At 39.5% G+C, this 17314-nt stretch overlaps 1 protein-coding gene across 1 annotated transcript; it reads right to left on the reverse strand.

Moving 5' to 3' along the window:
- Window positions 1-11000: 11000 nt before the first annotated feature.
- Window positions 11001-13973, reverse strand: LOC119361817 (exocyst complex component EXO70A1-like). Its single transcript, XM_037626960.1, has 4 exons — window positions 13847-13973; window positions 13440-13567; window positions 12841-13351; window positions 11001-12303 (listed from the first exon to the last, which is right to left on the reverse strand). The coding sequence occupies exons 3-4, from the start codon at window positions 13302-13304 to the stop codon at window positions 11184-11186; spliced, it is 1584 nt and encodes a 527-aa protein (XP_037482857.1). The 5' UTR covers window positions 13305-13351; window positions 13440-13567; window positions 13847-13973; the 3' UTR covers window positions 11001-11183.
- Between the last annotated feature and the right edge of the window lie 3341 nt (window positions 13974-17314).

Raw genomic sequence — 17314 nt, forward strand, 5'->3', positions numbered from 1 at the left:
CCCCTCCTTTCAAAAACAAAAACAAAAACCCCAGCCACTGGAATGCTGACGCGTGGATGCCTTTTGGTCTCGGTTGGTGCCACCAACCGGGCCCAAAGGCCCCCCTGCCTGGGCTCGGCGCACCGGCCACGTGGAGGACCATCTGTCCCGGTTCGTGTTTGAACCGGGACTAAAGGGGGGAGGTATTAGTAACGACCCATTAGTCCCGGTTCATGAACCGGAACTAAAGGCCCTTACGAACCGGGACAAATGCCCTCTTTTCTACTAGTGAACCCATCCGTCTATGCAGGAAGAGTTACAGCAAAAAAAATTCAGAGGAGGTTATGGTTGCCCCTCAAACAAACTCTGTGCATGAAAGATCGTGTGGCTACTGGCTGTTGGAGCAAATAGGCCAATATTTTTGTCCATAGTAGAAGTGTTGGCATACTGGTCGATCTCCTCAATGTTGATGGCTCTTGGAAGGAATAGAGCACTTCTGAGGCAACATTTCCTCCCAGCGGATGTCGCAGAAATTCTGAAAATTAAGCCCTCTCACCACTTGGAAGCGAACTCTATTGCTTGGCAACAGGATAAGCAAGGTCGGTTCTCGGTGCGATCTGCTTACAATATGGCTCGCGATCTGATCATGGCTCAACAAGGAATTGGGGAGTCAAGTGCTAGAACAGATGGATCGAGACCTGCGTGGAAGCTGCTATGGAAATGTGGGGCTCCACCGAAGGTTCGCATCTTTGCCTGGAAAGCTGCTCGGGAGACACTGGCTACTCGGGCGAACAAGAAGCGTCGACACATGGAGCTGGATGGTATTTGTACGGTCTGCGGGCAAGAGGAAGAAACGGCTCATCATGCACTAATCCGATGCCCTCATACTCAGAACTTGTGGGACGCAATGCGAAGGGTCTGGGATTTACCATCTGTTGAATCTCTTAGAAATGAACAGCCGGACTGGTTGTTAATGCTGCTACAGGAGCTGAACGACACACAACGCATGCTTGTACTCATGGTGCTATGGCGTGTGTGGCATGTACACAATGAGCTTACCCATGAGAAGCCAATGATCCTCATTGAAGTGTCTAAACGTTTTTTGTGCAGCTATGCGGAATCACTACTCATGATCAATCAGTATCCGCACGCAGATATCATCAAGGGGAAGCTACCGAATATATTGGAAGGGGCTGTACTGCATAGCACCAGCAGGGAGTCAAGACGTCCGGCCACGACATCATGAGAACCTCCGCCACAAAATCATGTCAAGCTAAACTTTGATGGATCATATGTCGCCGCCGACGGATCCGCAGGAGCGGGCATGGTCCTGCGTGACCATACTGGCCAGATGATCTATGCCGCCTGTAGATGGCTCCTAGACTGCCATGGGCCGCTCGAGGCTGAGCTCCCTGCATGTGAGGAGGGACTTAAGTTGGCGTTGCATTGGTCCCAGAAGCCGCTACTAGTGGAGACAGACTGTGCTGAAATTTTGTCTTTAATAAATGCTCGCTCACCCGATCGATCGAGAAACATTGTATCAAGTGGCTGAAATCTCAGACCTACTCAAGGAGAGGCAAGCTCAAATCAAGAAGATTAGTGGGACGTAGAACAACGCTGCGCATGCTATGGCATCTATTGGACGAGCACAAGAACGAACGGCATGTTGATTAGCAAATGTTCCTCAGGAGATTAGCATTATCATTGTGAATGATTGTAAAAACATTATCAATTAAATAATGAAATGCTTTCCCCGCAAAAAAAAAACTCCAGTGACCATGAATTTATTTATCTCATCGCCCAACTTCGATGAGACTCACGCGTGCGGCGGCCGTGTACGTGCCTGGCGTTTGTCGACGCTTCACATCGCCTATTTGCCAAGACAATTGGGCATGTCCGTCTCGGTTTTTTTTTTTTGAGAAATATCTCGTTTGTTTTCTCTTTTAGTTTTTATCCAACCTACTCCCTCCGTTCCTAAATATTTGTCATTTTAGAGATTTCAAATGGACTATTACATACCGATGTATATAGATATATTTTAGAGTGTAGATTCACTCATTTTGCTCCTTATATAGTCACTTGTTGAAATCTCTAGAAAGACAAATATTTAGGACGGAGGGAGTAATTTTTTGCTCGGCTATACTACACATGTATATCAGATGATGGGCCCCCCAAACCTGACCCCTGGATGTCGTCCCTCTGGCCATATGCCAGAGCCGGACCTGGACGCGAGCATCATGATAGATTTATCTGGCGGAATTTGAGGAGTACTCGTTGCGAAAATCACTTCAACTTTCCAAGGTTGCGACAATTGGCGCGCTGCATGTGTGCCACTTGTCGCAACCTGGGAGTTTTCCCTTTTTTCGTACATCCATTTATTCAAAACGTTTTATCTTTCAAACCGTGCGTCCAAATCTCGAACCGCTTTCACCGTTGGATTCCTCGCGTCGAGATCTTCAAAACTAGCTCCGATGTTGATAGGTCTTGACAAACCTTTTTGCATGAAAAAAATCGGACGAAAAACCTGAACCGGGAGCATGGATTTTTTTCCTTTCCGAAAGAGGCACACCCGTGCCTCTCATGAAATCACAACCGTGCCTAAAACCGTGACTCTCGCGAAAGAAAGAAAAAAGAAAAACATGTTTTTTTCGTTTCCGATGAGGCACGGCCGTGACTCTCGCGAAAGCACAACCGTGCCTCTCGCGGAAGAAAAACCATGACTCTCGCAAGAAAAAAAAAGAAAAAACACGTTTTTTTTGTTTTCGAGATGCGCGGCCGTGACTCTTGCGAAAGCACAACCGTGTCTCTCGCGAAAGCAAAACCGTGACTCTAGCGAAAGAAAAGAAAAACAGAAAACAAGTTTTTTTTCGTTTCCGAGAGGCACGGTCGTGACTCTCACGAAAGCAAAATCGTGCCTCTCACGAAAGCAAAACCGTGCCTCTCGCGGAAGCAAAACCCTGACTCTCGCGAAAGAAAAAAAGAAAACAAGACTGGTGGAAAACCAAAACGTCGAAAAATCCGGGGAAAAACCCGTTAAAAGCCGAAAACGTGTGCGAAAAAAAAATTCGAAGGTACCGCCCAGAGCGTGACACGTGGCGAATGGCTGAGTGCGCGCCAAATGGCGCTGATCGTTGTGAGGCTCCCGAAGGAGCGCTCGTTAATTAGTTGCTCTCTTTATCTGGACCATAGGTGGATCGTTGGCTGGATCAGCATGAATGAACGTCTGCATGCACGAGACCTCCTTTTTTTTTTTTTTGAGGATTGCACGAGACCTCCTATATACTGCTCCCTGCGACAAACAGTCACGGTTCGCACAGGAGGGTCTCCAACTGGGCCGACCCATGAATATGGCGAACGAAGCGCGTTGTAGCTAAAAAAAGCCGCCTTCACGCGAATTCGAAATCAGGACCTCATGCTATACAAGACATGCTACTAACGATTGAGCTAGCAGTTGTTACTGATTTTTTAGCAGCGCCAAGCATAGAGAACCAACCCGCGGCGCAGATCCGAATTATTTCTAGAATTCAAAAGCATTTTTTTGTTTGAAAAAAACAAAGTGATATGTGAAACACAAAAAAATTCCAAATATGCAAACAAAAATTTAAAACTGAAATATTTTCAAAAATTAGGAACATTTTTTTGAAATGTGAAAATTTTCTGAAATTCCAAAAAAGATATTGGAAACAAGAACAAAGTTTGAAACCAAACAAAATTTAAAACAAGAATAGTTTTAAAATTTTGAACAATTTTTGATAAAGGGAAGATTTTTTTAGATCCCTAACATTTTATGAAAAGTTGTGAAAATTATGAACAAAAGCATTTGCAAACATTTTTTGAAAAAATAGGGGCATTTTCTAAATTTCCTAAACATTTTTTACTTATGAGAAATTCTTGAAAAAGACCATTTTTTGAAATTTTTAATGTCTTTTAACATGTTTTAAAATTTAAGAATAATTTTTTAACGTGAACTTAGTTTTAAAAAGATAAATAACCTTGAAAAGGAAAAAAGAAGACAAAGAAACAAAAAATAGAAAAAAGAACAAAGAAAGAAGAAAAATAAACAGAAAAACAAAAAACAAAGAAGAGAAACAGGAAAATGGACAAAGAAGAAGAAAAAACAGGTTTAGGAAAACTTCTAGAAGGTTCCCAAAACCGGCTGGCTAGCTGTGGTAAAATGGGTCGGCCCGTTTCTAGCGCAAAGGGGTTTCGCCTGTGCATTGTGTCGAGAGGTCCGAGGGGTACTTTGGAATCCGGTGCCAAGCATTCTGATCTCTCTCCTGACGGAGAAAATTAAAATTCTGATCAGTACCTATATATGAGAGTAGCAAGATCCGAACTCAACACCTAATAACCACCAACAAGCTAACTGCACAACCACCAAACCAAGCTATCAAACCTGTCCAATAACTAGAAAGCGTCCTATTTGACCCCTTCTAGTACAACAGTAAATATATATTATATAGCGGGTATTAATTATCTCAAAAGAACATTCACCAAAAAATATAAAGCACGAATTTTGAAAAAATAAATAAAAATACATTCAATCCATAAAATTGAAACAGGTTCATCGGTTTTGAAAAAAGTTCATCCATTTTGAAAACAAAACATTCATTGATCTTTTAAAAAGTTCATCGAATTTTATAAAAGTACATCAATAGAGACACTAAAACTCATAAATCTCAAAAAAAGTTCATCAATTCTGAAAAATGTTCATCGAATTTGAAAAAAAAATCACATATTTAAGAAAAGTTTATCAATTTTGAAGAAAAATTTAATAGATTTTCAGAAAAGTTCATAAATTTGGAAAAACAGTTTATCAATTAAAACAAAATGTTCACAAATTTGAAAAAAGTCCAATTTTTTTTAAAAAGTGCATCAATTTTGGAAACAAAATTCACAATTTTATAAAATAGTTCACAAATTTGGAAAAGGTTCACGCATTTAGCGAAAGGAAAAAGGGAAGAAAAGGAAAAAAAGAAAAGGAAAAAGAAAATGAAAAGGAAAAAGAAAAGAAAAAGGAAAGAAGAAGGAAAAAAATCAATCAAAACCGTTCCAACATGAAACAAAAAAAAATAGAAAAAACCAACCAAAAGCGTTCTAAAGAAAAGAAAAGAGAAAATAAAATGAAAGAACAATAGGGAGGAAAATCTCTAAGTAAACGAGACAGTTGAGGTGGTCGGGTGGTTAATGAAGCGCGTTGTTAGAAGAGATATCACAATTCTAACTATTCCATCACACCCAATTTTTTGTTTCATGCAGCACCAGTGGGTGGGTGGTTGGACTACTAAACAACCAACATGGGGCGCTTGAGGCGCTCATTTGCAAAATGCATAGTAACAGGCGCCAAATAGGAAGCGCCATGGGTTTGTTCGACCAATGGAACTCGAACCAGCGCAAGGTTGTTCCCACCGAACTAACTTCACCTCATGTGCTCAGTTACATCTTCTCTCCCCTTTTTATCTTTCTTCTTTTTTTATTGTTTATTATTTTTATTTCTTGTTTTACTAAGTTGAATGATTTTTTATTCGGAGTTGATGATTTTTTTCAAATTGATAATTGTTTTCAAATTCGAAGATTTTTTTTCAAAATCGATGAAATCTTTCTCAAAATCAATAAACTTTTTCAAATTTGTCAACTACTCTTCAAAATCAATGAAACCTTTTCAAATTTGATGAGCTTATTTTTAAAAATCGATGAACTTTTTTTGAAATTGATGGACTTTTCGAAATTTTGAATGAACTTTTTCAAAATCTGTGAACATTTTTGAAACCTCGGTTTTTCCTTTTTCTTGCGATTTTTCCTTTTTTTTTAATTCAACAGGTCAACTACGACTGGTCAAACAGTGCTTGAGCAACCCAGACCAGGGGGGTTGAGTTGAGTGGTCACTACATGGGCCGGCCCTTGAGCTCATGGCTGTATTGGCGCCAGAAGCGTCAAATAGGAGATCCCTTTCCTACATGCACCACAACCTGGCAATACTGTGTGTCAAATAGGCAGGCCTTTCGCAAAGGTGGTGCAAGGCGGGCCCTACAAATGGAAGGCCCATTTAAGCTACCGTACGCACTAAACCATTATGTACGATTTAAGAAAGCTCCGGTGTTGCCAAACCTTCCAGAAAGTTTTGTACGGTTTCTTCTAATCAGTTTTATGAACCTTCTAAAAAGTTTTGGTTTGCTTTTCAAATTTTCTTATTCTTAAAACAAGTTTGGAAAATTCATAATTGTGTGATTTTTTGTAAAAAAACACACATTTAGAAAACTCAAAAACTGATTGTATTTCAAATGTCAATTTTTTTAAAACGGTTCAATTTTATATGAAATTTGAAAAAATGTTTGCACTAAATGGTCTCAATTTCAAAAATTGTCCGGCTTTGTAAAAAGGTCTTCATTTTATAATAATCAAAATTTTGATATATTTTAATTTCAAACATTGTTGGGAATTAAAGATATTCTAATAATTAAGCCCAAAAAACTGCTCACTTTTGGTTCGCTACACTAAACAACAATGGGCCAACATAGAGCAACTCTGGCAGATTCGGCAAAAAAGATCAATTCAAAAAATATCTACGAAAGTACCCTTCTAGTCTCGAGCTCAAATGAACTCGGATGAATAGTGAAATCAAAAAAATATTCAAAATGATTTTTAAAAAATCCATATTTCTAGTAACAAACATTGAGAAAAGTTTTCTGCGCTTGCACAATTTCATCGTGAAACGCCATTTGTAGAAGCTGTGGCAAAATAAAACAAAATCATCCCTCCAAAATGCTTTTGGAAATGACATTTTTGGAGCATCAATTAAGTTTTTTTTAAACGGGTGAAAACGGAAGATAAATTAAGAAAACTTTAGAAAATCAAAGATAAATAAAGAAAAACGATAGAAAATGAAAAACCAGTGAAAACCAAAAAAGTGAAAAAGAAAACCAATGAAAATGAATGGAAACATCGAGAAACAAGGGGAAAAGAAAATTAGTTAAAAACCCAAAAATAAACAGAAAATATCGATGAAAAGAGTGAAGAAAGTAAAAACCTGAAGAAAACTGTGAAGAAAGAAAGAAATCATGGAAAGAAAAAAGGAAAGAAAACGACAGAAATTGAACCAAGCTATGAAACAACCCACGATTTATCGACCGAACAAAAGGTAGTCGTCACCTAAAAGGCGATCTTGCGTGACGAATAAAGTGGTACCATCAAAATTTTATTTTCTATGACGACACTTTGGGGGGGATGACTGCCGGAAGATGTCACCAACATATTTCCCGTGACGAAAAAGGGTTATACATGACACAAGTGAAACATCATAAAATAGAGCAGATTTTGTAGTGTTGGAATTTGGAGGGGTCTATTTTCATATCCCTTTTTGTAACTAAATTGAATTTCCTGAAATATCCTTTTAAATAAGCATTACTTAATTACGAAAATCACCAGGGGAGATTAGATGCACTTTCAATCTCTCTCGTTTTGGTTATTGATAACAACACTTAGATCAAAACTTCAACATAAGATATAATCATGAATAGTATTGCCACTTTGAGAAAGAAGTATGTGATATGCAAGAGCTCCCCATAAATTTATGCATTAATTAAATTAACATTTTAAGTGTAAATGCATAATTGATTAGTTATATGAAAAAAAAACTATTCTATGCCACATACAACTTGGTGGAGCACAAAAAGAATATAAAGAGATCAAAACAGCGCACAACACCGAAAAATACATGTAAATGACCACGAAAGCTGCACTAAAACATAAAAATGAAGAAAAACAGAAAAATCTATGGAAACTGAGAAACAAACAACGAAAATCAGAAGAAAAAAAATACAAAGACAAACGAGAAAAAAACAAATAAAACCAAGTAAACAAAAGAAAAAGCAAAGAAAGCCGAAGAAAGAAACAAAAGATAACGAAAAATAAATAAATGAAACTTACGGGGCAATGATCGATCAGGCCCGGCAAACAAACACGCACGACACCGGGCCAGCCCATACGCTTTGTCGCTGCGGGGCTCTGCGGGCAAGATATAGCATTCGTGTGCAGCGATCCTAGCATAGGGTCGGCTGCAGTAATCTGTTGCTGGGCCCGCCCAATAACCATGTGGCTGCATGATGCTGATGTCATTCAATTTTTGTTTCTTTTTCCATCATATTTTTCTTTTTGTTTTATTGTTTAATTTCTGGCTATTGTTTATATTTTGTAATATTCATAGATTACAAAAACACTTTGCATAAATTTTTGAATTGTATTAATATTGCATCTGAAAATGTTATACGCTTTATAAAAAAATGTCAATCAAGTGTACGAAAAATGTTTGTGTCATTTTCTCATGTTTAAAAAAGTGTACGTGACATTTTGAAAATGTTGATACAATGTAAATTAAATGTTCACATAACTTAACGAAATTCGTACATTCAAAAATACGTTCATGAGTTTCACAAATGTGTTCTTGACATTTTTTCAAAGAGTGTATACAATGTACAAAAAACTGCATACAACAACAACAACAACAACAACAACAACAACAACAACAATAACAACAACAAAGCTTTTACTCCTAAACAAGTTGGGGTAGGCTAGAAGTGAAACCCTTAAAGATCTCGCGACCAACTCATTGCTTTGGCACATGGATAGCAAGCTTCCATGCACCCCCATCCATAGCTAGTTCCATGTACAAAAAATTGTGTAATGTAAAAACAATATTCTATACCACTAAAAATGTAATTTCCATTTCAAAGAAAAATTCATGTGATTAAAAATAATGAGGGTGACATTTTTAGAAAGGTTTATACAGTGTATAGAAAATGTTACCGTGGGTTCAAGATATGTTTATTTCCATTAAAAATGTATGTGATATTTGAGAGAAATATTCACATGTTTCCAAAAATTGTCCATAATGTTTTTAAATGTTTATACAATGTGAAAAATTATTCATGTTGTGTAAAACAAATATTTATTGACACTAAAAAACATATACAACATGTACTCTAAAAATGTTACCGTCTACTCTAAAAAGTGTTCAAAACATGAATTTTAAAAACGAATATATACATTATGTATTTGAAGACTGTCCAAAGCTTATAAAAAAATGTTTCTCATGTGCGCTAAAAATGTACATTGTGTACTGAGAAAAAAGCAGACATGTTTTAAATTAAAAAAACAAATAAAAATGATAAAGAAACAAAATAAAAGCAAAGAAAACTGAACGATACGAAGAAGACCAAGAAAGTAACAAAAAAAGTATAACGAAAATTATAAAAAATAATGAATAAAAGAAAAGAACACAAAGTATAATGAAGGAAAAAGGAAAACCCAAGAAAATCGAGTAAAAAACAAAGAAAAACCAAAGGAAAAAAACAAAAGAAAACAAAAATGTAAAAGAATGAAGGAAAGTGAAGCAAGAGCGAGCAGATCTACATCGAGTAACTGTTTTGTTAAGATTTAAATACTTCACGAGTAACTGTTTCCAGCATGTTCTGGATTTGAGACTGAATGGAATTTCTCTATCTTGTAACATGGTTGGAACATGTCTTTTGTTTCATTCTTGAGACATAAATGTTCACATTACATGGATGCTATTGCCCAATTCTTATGATAGTTATTGCATAGCATGATTGGAAAGGACCTTGCTCCATTATCATCTACATAGAGGATTTGGATTAGGATCAAACAGTTGGCCTGTCAATCTTCCATCTGAAGCTGATTAGTAGTTAGGATTTGAATTTTTTTCATATGTGAACTAAGAGATCAATCTAAGTTCACTTAGTACTATTGGGGTTGCAACATGTCCTTTGCTTATTGACTAAGATGCAGGCTGGAGATTTAAATACATGTGAACTGGTAAGACAAATTATGCCAATTACAAACGGAATTCTAGCACAGAGACTGGTGCAGTTGGCGTGGGTCATCAAAGGACATGGGGAGGGAGCTTAAGTTTACAGGGATGATCAGAACTAGAGATACAGAAAATATTTGGTATTCTTCCCAGTTCCCACTAAATTTGTCTTGTAATTTGTTCATAGTAATCAGGTGAACGTTTAATGGATGATTATTTAATTGTTATTTCTGATCGTGAATTCTAATGTCCTTGTACCATAGATTTCTGGAACTGGAATATGTCTGAAGGTGAATTACTGGTGAAAGGGCTGATGAGGTTAGTTCAGACCTATTTTGGTGTTGCGTTTACTGCTTTTATTTCACCACATTTTGAGTGTAGGTGCTCAAAGTTTTGGCAAGCAGGAACTTAGTCTAAGTAACTTCCTGATAATGATAAGTGATAGCCCTTCCTTTCAGTGTTGCAAAAATAAAATATGTTCATAACTGACTGATAAAACCATCTCCTCTCTCTGAATTTCGGTTCAAACTGCAGCACTTCCCACCGTGGTGTCATCTAACACGAGTTTGGACTGGGTTCAGCAGCTGCTAGCATTTCATCGACCAACTTTTCAATGGCTGCCTTTCGATCGTGCAAAACGGAACATTATCCTACCTTTGAGAACGAGATACCTAGGGCGATTGTTCTCATATCGCTCCCGAATGCAGTCATCGGCTGAACCCTACAAAAGGAGCTCGCATGAACAACAACACAGGCAATGTGTTTGGAGATCCTAACACCTCCGACCTCCGTCCTGGAGGAATTGCTTATAAAAAAAAGTATCTGTGTTTTCCATCTTGCAAGCAGCTAGCAGTTGCTTGCCATGGTGAGCAGAACTGCGCCTGTTGGTCCGGCCGCTGGAGTCGCATGAAACAGATACCATATGAGCTTCTAAAAACGGCATGGTGGATCATCTTGCTCAGCTCAGCAGTGTCAAGTACAACCAAAATCACTGGCAAAGCGCTACTTGCTTGTCTCCTTTCCCCTGATAAACCTTGCACCATTAAGGTGCACCTGTACAGACATGAAATGTGTGCGATACATGATGCAAAACAAATGTGGGAACACCTTCACTTTTGGGACAACCTACATACAGACAAGGCGATGAACCTACATCATCATACAACGAATACAAAGAAGTATGCGACTCAGCATCTCAACCATCTTTCCCGATCTTCTTCAATATGGGCACAAGAAGAATATCAAATATACAACAAGAGTCTTTTCCCTATCTGACTACTTGGGGAGGAAAAGGCCTCCAAGATAGGCATTACACAGATATCAGTGGTTTCGTGTGAGAAAATCTTCACATATGTACAGTTCCACTTGATAGTCTAATCTATGGATAATAAGGAGAAAGGGAAGGAGAAGTAGGCTGTCCAGTTCCTCCTTCAAATATCGTGCCCACCACCTTCTCCAAACTCTCTGTGGTATATATCTCTTTTGCTGAATCTCCCCACAAACACAAACAACCAGACGGCCCAGTATCTGGGTAATCCACCAAGAAAGCGCTGTATGTTGGCAAAATATGCCTCTTTATACGGTCTCTTAGAGTTTCCCGTAGAACAAGATCAGGAACCACCCAAGTTTTCTGATGATCAAAAATCCCATTGAATGTTGAGGTAAATTTAACCAAGGATGAGTGCCGACCAACCCACAAACAAGATAAGGCTGGCTTCCAAGCATCCAGCACGTAATCCTGGATCCAGATTTCCGTGAGTGATTTGAAATAACCAAGATGAGGAAAATTAAGATGCTGCTGAGCCAGCAAATCATCTAACAGACCATTTGTCTTCCCCTTTAAATGACTCATGTTGTTCAGTATGAAAATGTTCTTCCACTGACGATCTAACATCGTATGTTCCTCGAGTGCAGATATCCAGCTTTCAATCACGCCAAACAGAAGATTACCAAACGAGTGGCAGTCATCATCTGGGGCAAAAAATTGCACTAACTCTTTGTGACTATGGAAAATCTTCACCGAGTCTACGAGGGAACATGTCACTGAGTGAATGGCGCCATCCTGAGGATCCCCCAAACTGCCAACTATTTTACTGAAAGACTCCCAGATGTTACTTTTAATCTTGGGTAAGAGATCATCAGATTCACTGGGAATTAAATTTTGGATAAGTGGAACAACATCCATAACTGCCTCATATGCAAGCATCATTGAACAAATATCAGTGACAGACCACTCCATCTTGCTGAGAAGAAGTGCAATTTTCACGAGAATTTCTATAGGGTGTTTTGCAAACTGTGCAAAGTAGCCCATCTTAAATTCCCTAGATTGTGTACTCTCATCACATAACTGCTTAAATTCCCTAGATTGTGTACTCTCATCACATAACTCCCTTTTAATCATCCAGAGCAATTCGGTGTATGTTTTCAACTTGATGGGCAAATCTTGACATTCAGAAGGACTAATACTGGTCAGCCGAATTTCCAGCTCATTGAAAATGCTGTTAAATAGGCAGGATTAAATATGAGTAGAGAAAAATCACATGATATATGAAACAGAAGAAGAGACAGTATTCTGACGACTAAATACAGGGGATACCCCCAGCTTCATTAAGGAAACTTAAAGACTTCATTGCAAGGAATTGAACAAAGCATCTGCCTTACTAAAGAAGTGGGAGCAGAAGAAAGTTTATCTTGGGAAACTTAACTCTACTTGGGCTGTTACTATTTCAGAAAAGCTCTGTTGTACAACGCTGGTCGCAGTCTATTAGATCTCTGTACTGAAAAAAATATTTTTAACTTTTTAAGTATTTGTCACTCCAAAACAAATATAAGATGCTATTCAGGTCTGAACCACAATAAGAGGCCTACCATTTTGATGCTTATGTTGTAATACTCCCTCTGTAACTAAGACAAGACGTTTTTGCAGTTCCATTTGAACTGCAAAAACGTCTTGTGTTTAGTTACGGAGGGAGTACTAAATAACGAGAAGGAATACTTATATGGTAATAACCTTGGATATAAACAAGTGAATTTACCTGGTCAATGCATCTGTGCTGTGTGAGAGATGTTGGAGTAGCTCTGTCTCGTAACCAGGACCAACAGTCACTATGTGATGGCGTACAATGTCTTCTAGTTGGTCCATACGGGCAGGTAAGATACATTCAAATTCAAGACCCTCCATTTCCATATACATATGCGCTGGATAATGAAGCTGCCGCTTGCCAGTTCCATCAAGGGGATTGGCCTGGTTGGAAAAATGAAGGTGCCACTCTGGAACATCACCATCATCAGATGATGGATAACTGTCATGGCTTATCCTTTCAGCTGAGACACAGCACGTCGTGTCTGCCTGCTTTGAGTGGGGGTGCTGCTCAATGGACCGGCGCACTTTTCTGAAAACTTCAGACAGACGATCCTCGTCACATAATCTGAATGTTTCCTCTGCAACCGCATGGTTCTCTTGAGCTGCCTGAAAAGCATGTGCAAGTACATTGGCCATATTTGCCCGGCAGCTCGAACCTGGTAGGTGATTACAATTTAATAAACCTGGCACCCAAGGACATGAACAAAGATTTTAGATCAAAGGCAGCAGCAAAGATGTTACTGACAGCAGCAGTAAGGAGAATCGACGCACGGGTATCAGGTCAGGATGACGCTTTGCAGACAAATCCGGAATCGCCCGCAGGCCGCAGCGACCCTTTCCGCAGGCAGCAAAGCAGATACGGGCCAAAAGGCGATTCCCCCTAAAGCAGCGAGCTGATCCTGTCAAAATTGAGAGCAAAAATCTTACCAAATGCGAACCAAACAACCCGGACAGTGGGGAGCGGATCCAAACTGAACCCGCGCTCCGCAAGAGAGCTAAACCCCAGCCCCGCGAACAAAAGGAAAGAAAAAAAAAAGAAAGGCCGGCCAAACCCCGGGAAGGGGAGGACGAACGAGGGGAGGGGCGGAATCTAAACAGAAGCCGCCCGCAATTCCCCCCACAGACCTGAATCCCGGGAAAGGAATCGCGGAGGAGTAGGAGGGCGGGGGGCGGCGCACCTTGAAATCGGTTCTCCCGGTCGCATTCGCCGCAGATTTCGACCTCGGCGGCGGAGGGGAGGGGAGGGGAGGGGAGGAGAGGAGGGGTTCCGTCGAGGGGAGGGGCCTCGAACTCGAAGGGTAGCGACTCCCTGGGGCCCCAGTCGGCAGTGCCTCAAGAAGGAAGTTTCTCGGAAGCTAAGCTGCGCTGCGAGGTTGAGCGTTGGGACGCGTTTTAGTACAGTATATATATGGCGTTAGTATTATTATGTTTGAAGGGAAAATCTCTCCCTCAACGCTCAACGGCGTCGGATGCTCGACCGCAGGGCGCAAGGCCTCACCTACTACGTAAAACCTTACTATCATCCCCAGAGGTGGTTCGAACTGGAGGGGGCCGGGGTCGTAGATGCTCAAAGAAGAAACTTCTAGGAAGCTACGCCTACGGCTGCGGGCGTGAGGTTTAAGCTACTACTTCCTTTTCTTTTTCTTTGCTACTACTACTACACTACTACTAGTAGCATGGGGTCTAACACAAAGATATGCTCCGCCTCGGGATGCATGGTCCGTACTGAGTCTGTGGACGACCACCCCCTCCTGACGGCGAACAACACTTTTCCTTCCCGAGTCTGTGGCCGGTCAGCGCCAAGTACACCGCCGACGTGGCTCGCTCCTCACCTCGTCCGCTCCTCCACTCGCTCTTCTGCTTGCTTCCAGCAGGGGAGGGGCAAACTGTTCGAGGATCAAAAATACTTTTACAAATGTCAAACAAAATTCAAAAAAAAAATAGATGTCTTCATTGTCAAACCAAAATGCTACCTGCAAATTTCGTGGAGGGAAGCTTGAGTATTTTTTATCCGCGCAAAAAAAATAAATAAGTCGGACGACAAATGTTACATTTACTTTTGCTTTTTTTCACCGACGAAGCACTGCCATCCCATTTCACATGAAACTTTTCAACGGATTATGATCTGCGCGAAGCTCTGGCACTCTCAACGGATTTGATGCAAACCGGAGTTGTAGTTGCACATGATTGCAAACAAGTTGTTACAAGCATAGAAGAAGGAAATGGAGGGAAGTATGGTCACATTATCATAGATATCAAATTATGGTATCGGAGTTCCACGAGTGCTCTTTCACTTTCGAAGGAAGGGCATCGAATGTTGAGGCACATAGTCTCGCTAAACATGCGCTTAGATTATCTGCAGGCCCCCCATGTGCGGCTTTTTGCAACATCTTGTCAATTCTATTCCTCTAAACATTATTGAGTAATAAAGCGTGTGTTTTAGCTTCAAACAAAAACTTGCCAGGTCAAGACGAGGCCGTAAACCTTACATAACCCTCCGTGGATGTACCATTGTTCGTATTTAGCCCGTAATGATTTGTGGATCTATTTGCAATCATTTTGACTACTTGTTCATGTTTGATTATTACTAGAGTATTCTTTTTATACTATGCAGTTGTTTTTTGCAGGGCATTCTATGCAGTTGATGAATACTAAAACTAATGTTTCGTTATGCTTATAGTAGAACCTGGCTTCCAAATTTTGGGAGGCCACGTCGGTGGGGCTCTAGCATGCTCGGGTGGTTCGGAGAATCTCTCCTGGGCGGTTAGAGTGAGCGCCATGAGCAGATGGATGGCTTCGACTGAGGCGGTTGCAACGCCATGATTGCGCTGCCCATGGTTCATGGAGGCGGCGACGGCGCTTCCCACGTCCATGCACCCCACTTTCTTCCCCATCATGTTCTTGCATGTCAATCGACGCCTCTAAAAACTGCTCTTTTGACACGATTGGAACATCGAGTACTTCCGACAACATGCGACAACAATAACGACGACCACCACAAGAAACAAAGCGAAGCCGACTTCTCTGATCAATCTACTCGCAATACCAAGCAAACCAATATTACAAACATTTTCTTGAAATTCCCCATTTTTTGGAATTTGCTAACAATTTTTTAAACATGATTTTTTAATTTGTAAATGTTTTTTAATGCAAGAACATATTTTGAAATTCCCCAAATATTTCTGGAATTTGCGAATATTTTTTGAATTTTTGAACAAATTTTAAAAGCGAGGACTTCCTTTTGAAATTTCCAAATATTTTTTGTTTTCTAAAAGATATTTTTTTATTTCCAAATATTATAAAAGAAGTGAATACTTTTAAAAATATCCAAAGAAAATTTGGAAATAGGAACATTTCTTAAAATTTCTGGAAAATGCAACAATTTTTATATTTCTAAAGATTTTTAAAAAAGGAAAAATTTTGAAGAAAAAAAGAAAAATAAAAAAAACAAAAGAAAAAATATCAGAAAAGAAACAACACAGGAAAAAACCCGGTTTAGGGAACCTTCTAGAATGTTCCTATAACCGTTTAGCTGCATTGTGGAATTGTGGAAGTGAGCCAGCCCATGTATCGTCGCTCATATCCTAGGTCTGTGCGAGTCCCCGACAGTTTGCCCCAGCAAGCGGCAAAGACGGCGCCACACATAGGAGGTTGCCCGACTGGGAAGGCCTATTGCCCCTTACCGACCGCTTTACTGTAGTGAACCGGTCTTTTCCCACTATTTCCTTTTTCTATATGTTTCTTGTTTCTTTTTCATTTTTCCTTTTTCGATTCTTTTTCTTTTTCAAAAAGTTATAGCGCTTTTACAAATTTGTTAAAATTTTCAAAAAAACTTTGCTTTTTCAAATTTTGCTCATTAAATACAGGTATTGTATTTTAGATAATTATACAAAAATTTCAAAAAAATGTTCGGGTCTTTAAAATTACTTAGAATGTCAAAAGATAGACAATTTTTTTAAAAAGCAAACAATACTTTGGACACGAATATTTTTGGAATTTCAAATTAAATTTAAAAACAGATTCAATAGAATAAAACAAAAGTTGGGGTCATTATAAGAATGTCCAAAAATAGACCATGTTCAGCGAAGGGTCTCCGTGTGGCTAGAAGGCTCCGTCCTCGTTTGAGAGCACGTTGTTTATCGACATTCTTAAAATGACTTCAATTTTTTTTCATGGCCTTGTATGAACAATTCAAAACACCATGCCAAGTTGTTTGCATTTTTGACATGTTTTACATTTTTTGGAGCTTTCTCGGTGAAAAAAGTTGATAAATGACTAGACGTGTCACAACGTGCATACGGTGTCAGAAGTCGTTCAAACCTGGCATGAGTGCCTACCATGGGGCATGAAAACATGTTTGCAAAAGTAAGGATCATTTGAAGGATGTCTAAAAATAGATCATGTTCCAGGATGCTGTTAACGCGACACTACGATCAGAGACCCTTCGACGAAACTGTGTACGATGTAATAATCGCAATGGTGGTGTAAAAAACCGTCAAAAAAGGTGCAAAACGTTTGCGATGAGGATGCATCAAACATGGTTCAGATTTTTGTTGCGTGTGCGATTCAGTGCATACGGTTCAGTTCAATTAACTATTTACGATGAGGGTAAACAAAAGAAACAGGCTACCAGATGAAGGCGTGTG

Source organism: Triticum dicoccoides, chromosome 2B (genome assembly GCF_002162155.2).
Source record: "Triticum dicoccoides isolate Atlit2015 ecotype Zavitan chromosome 2B, WEW_v2.0, whole genome shotgun sequence".
Lineage (NCBI taxonomy): Eukaryota > Viridiplantae > Streptophyta > Magnoliopsida > Poales > Poaceae > Triticum > Triticum dicoccoides.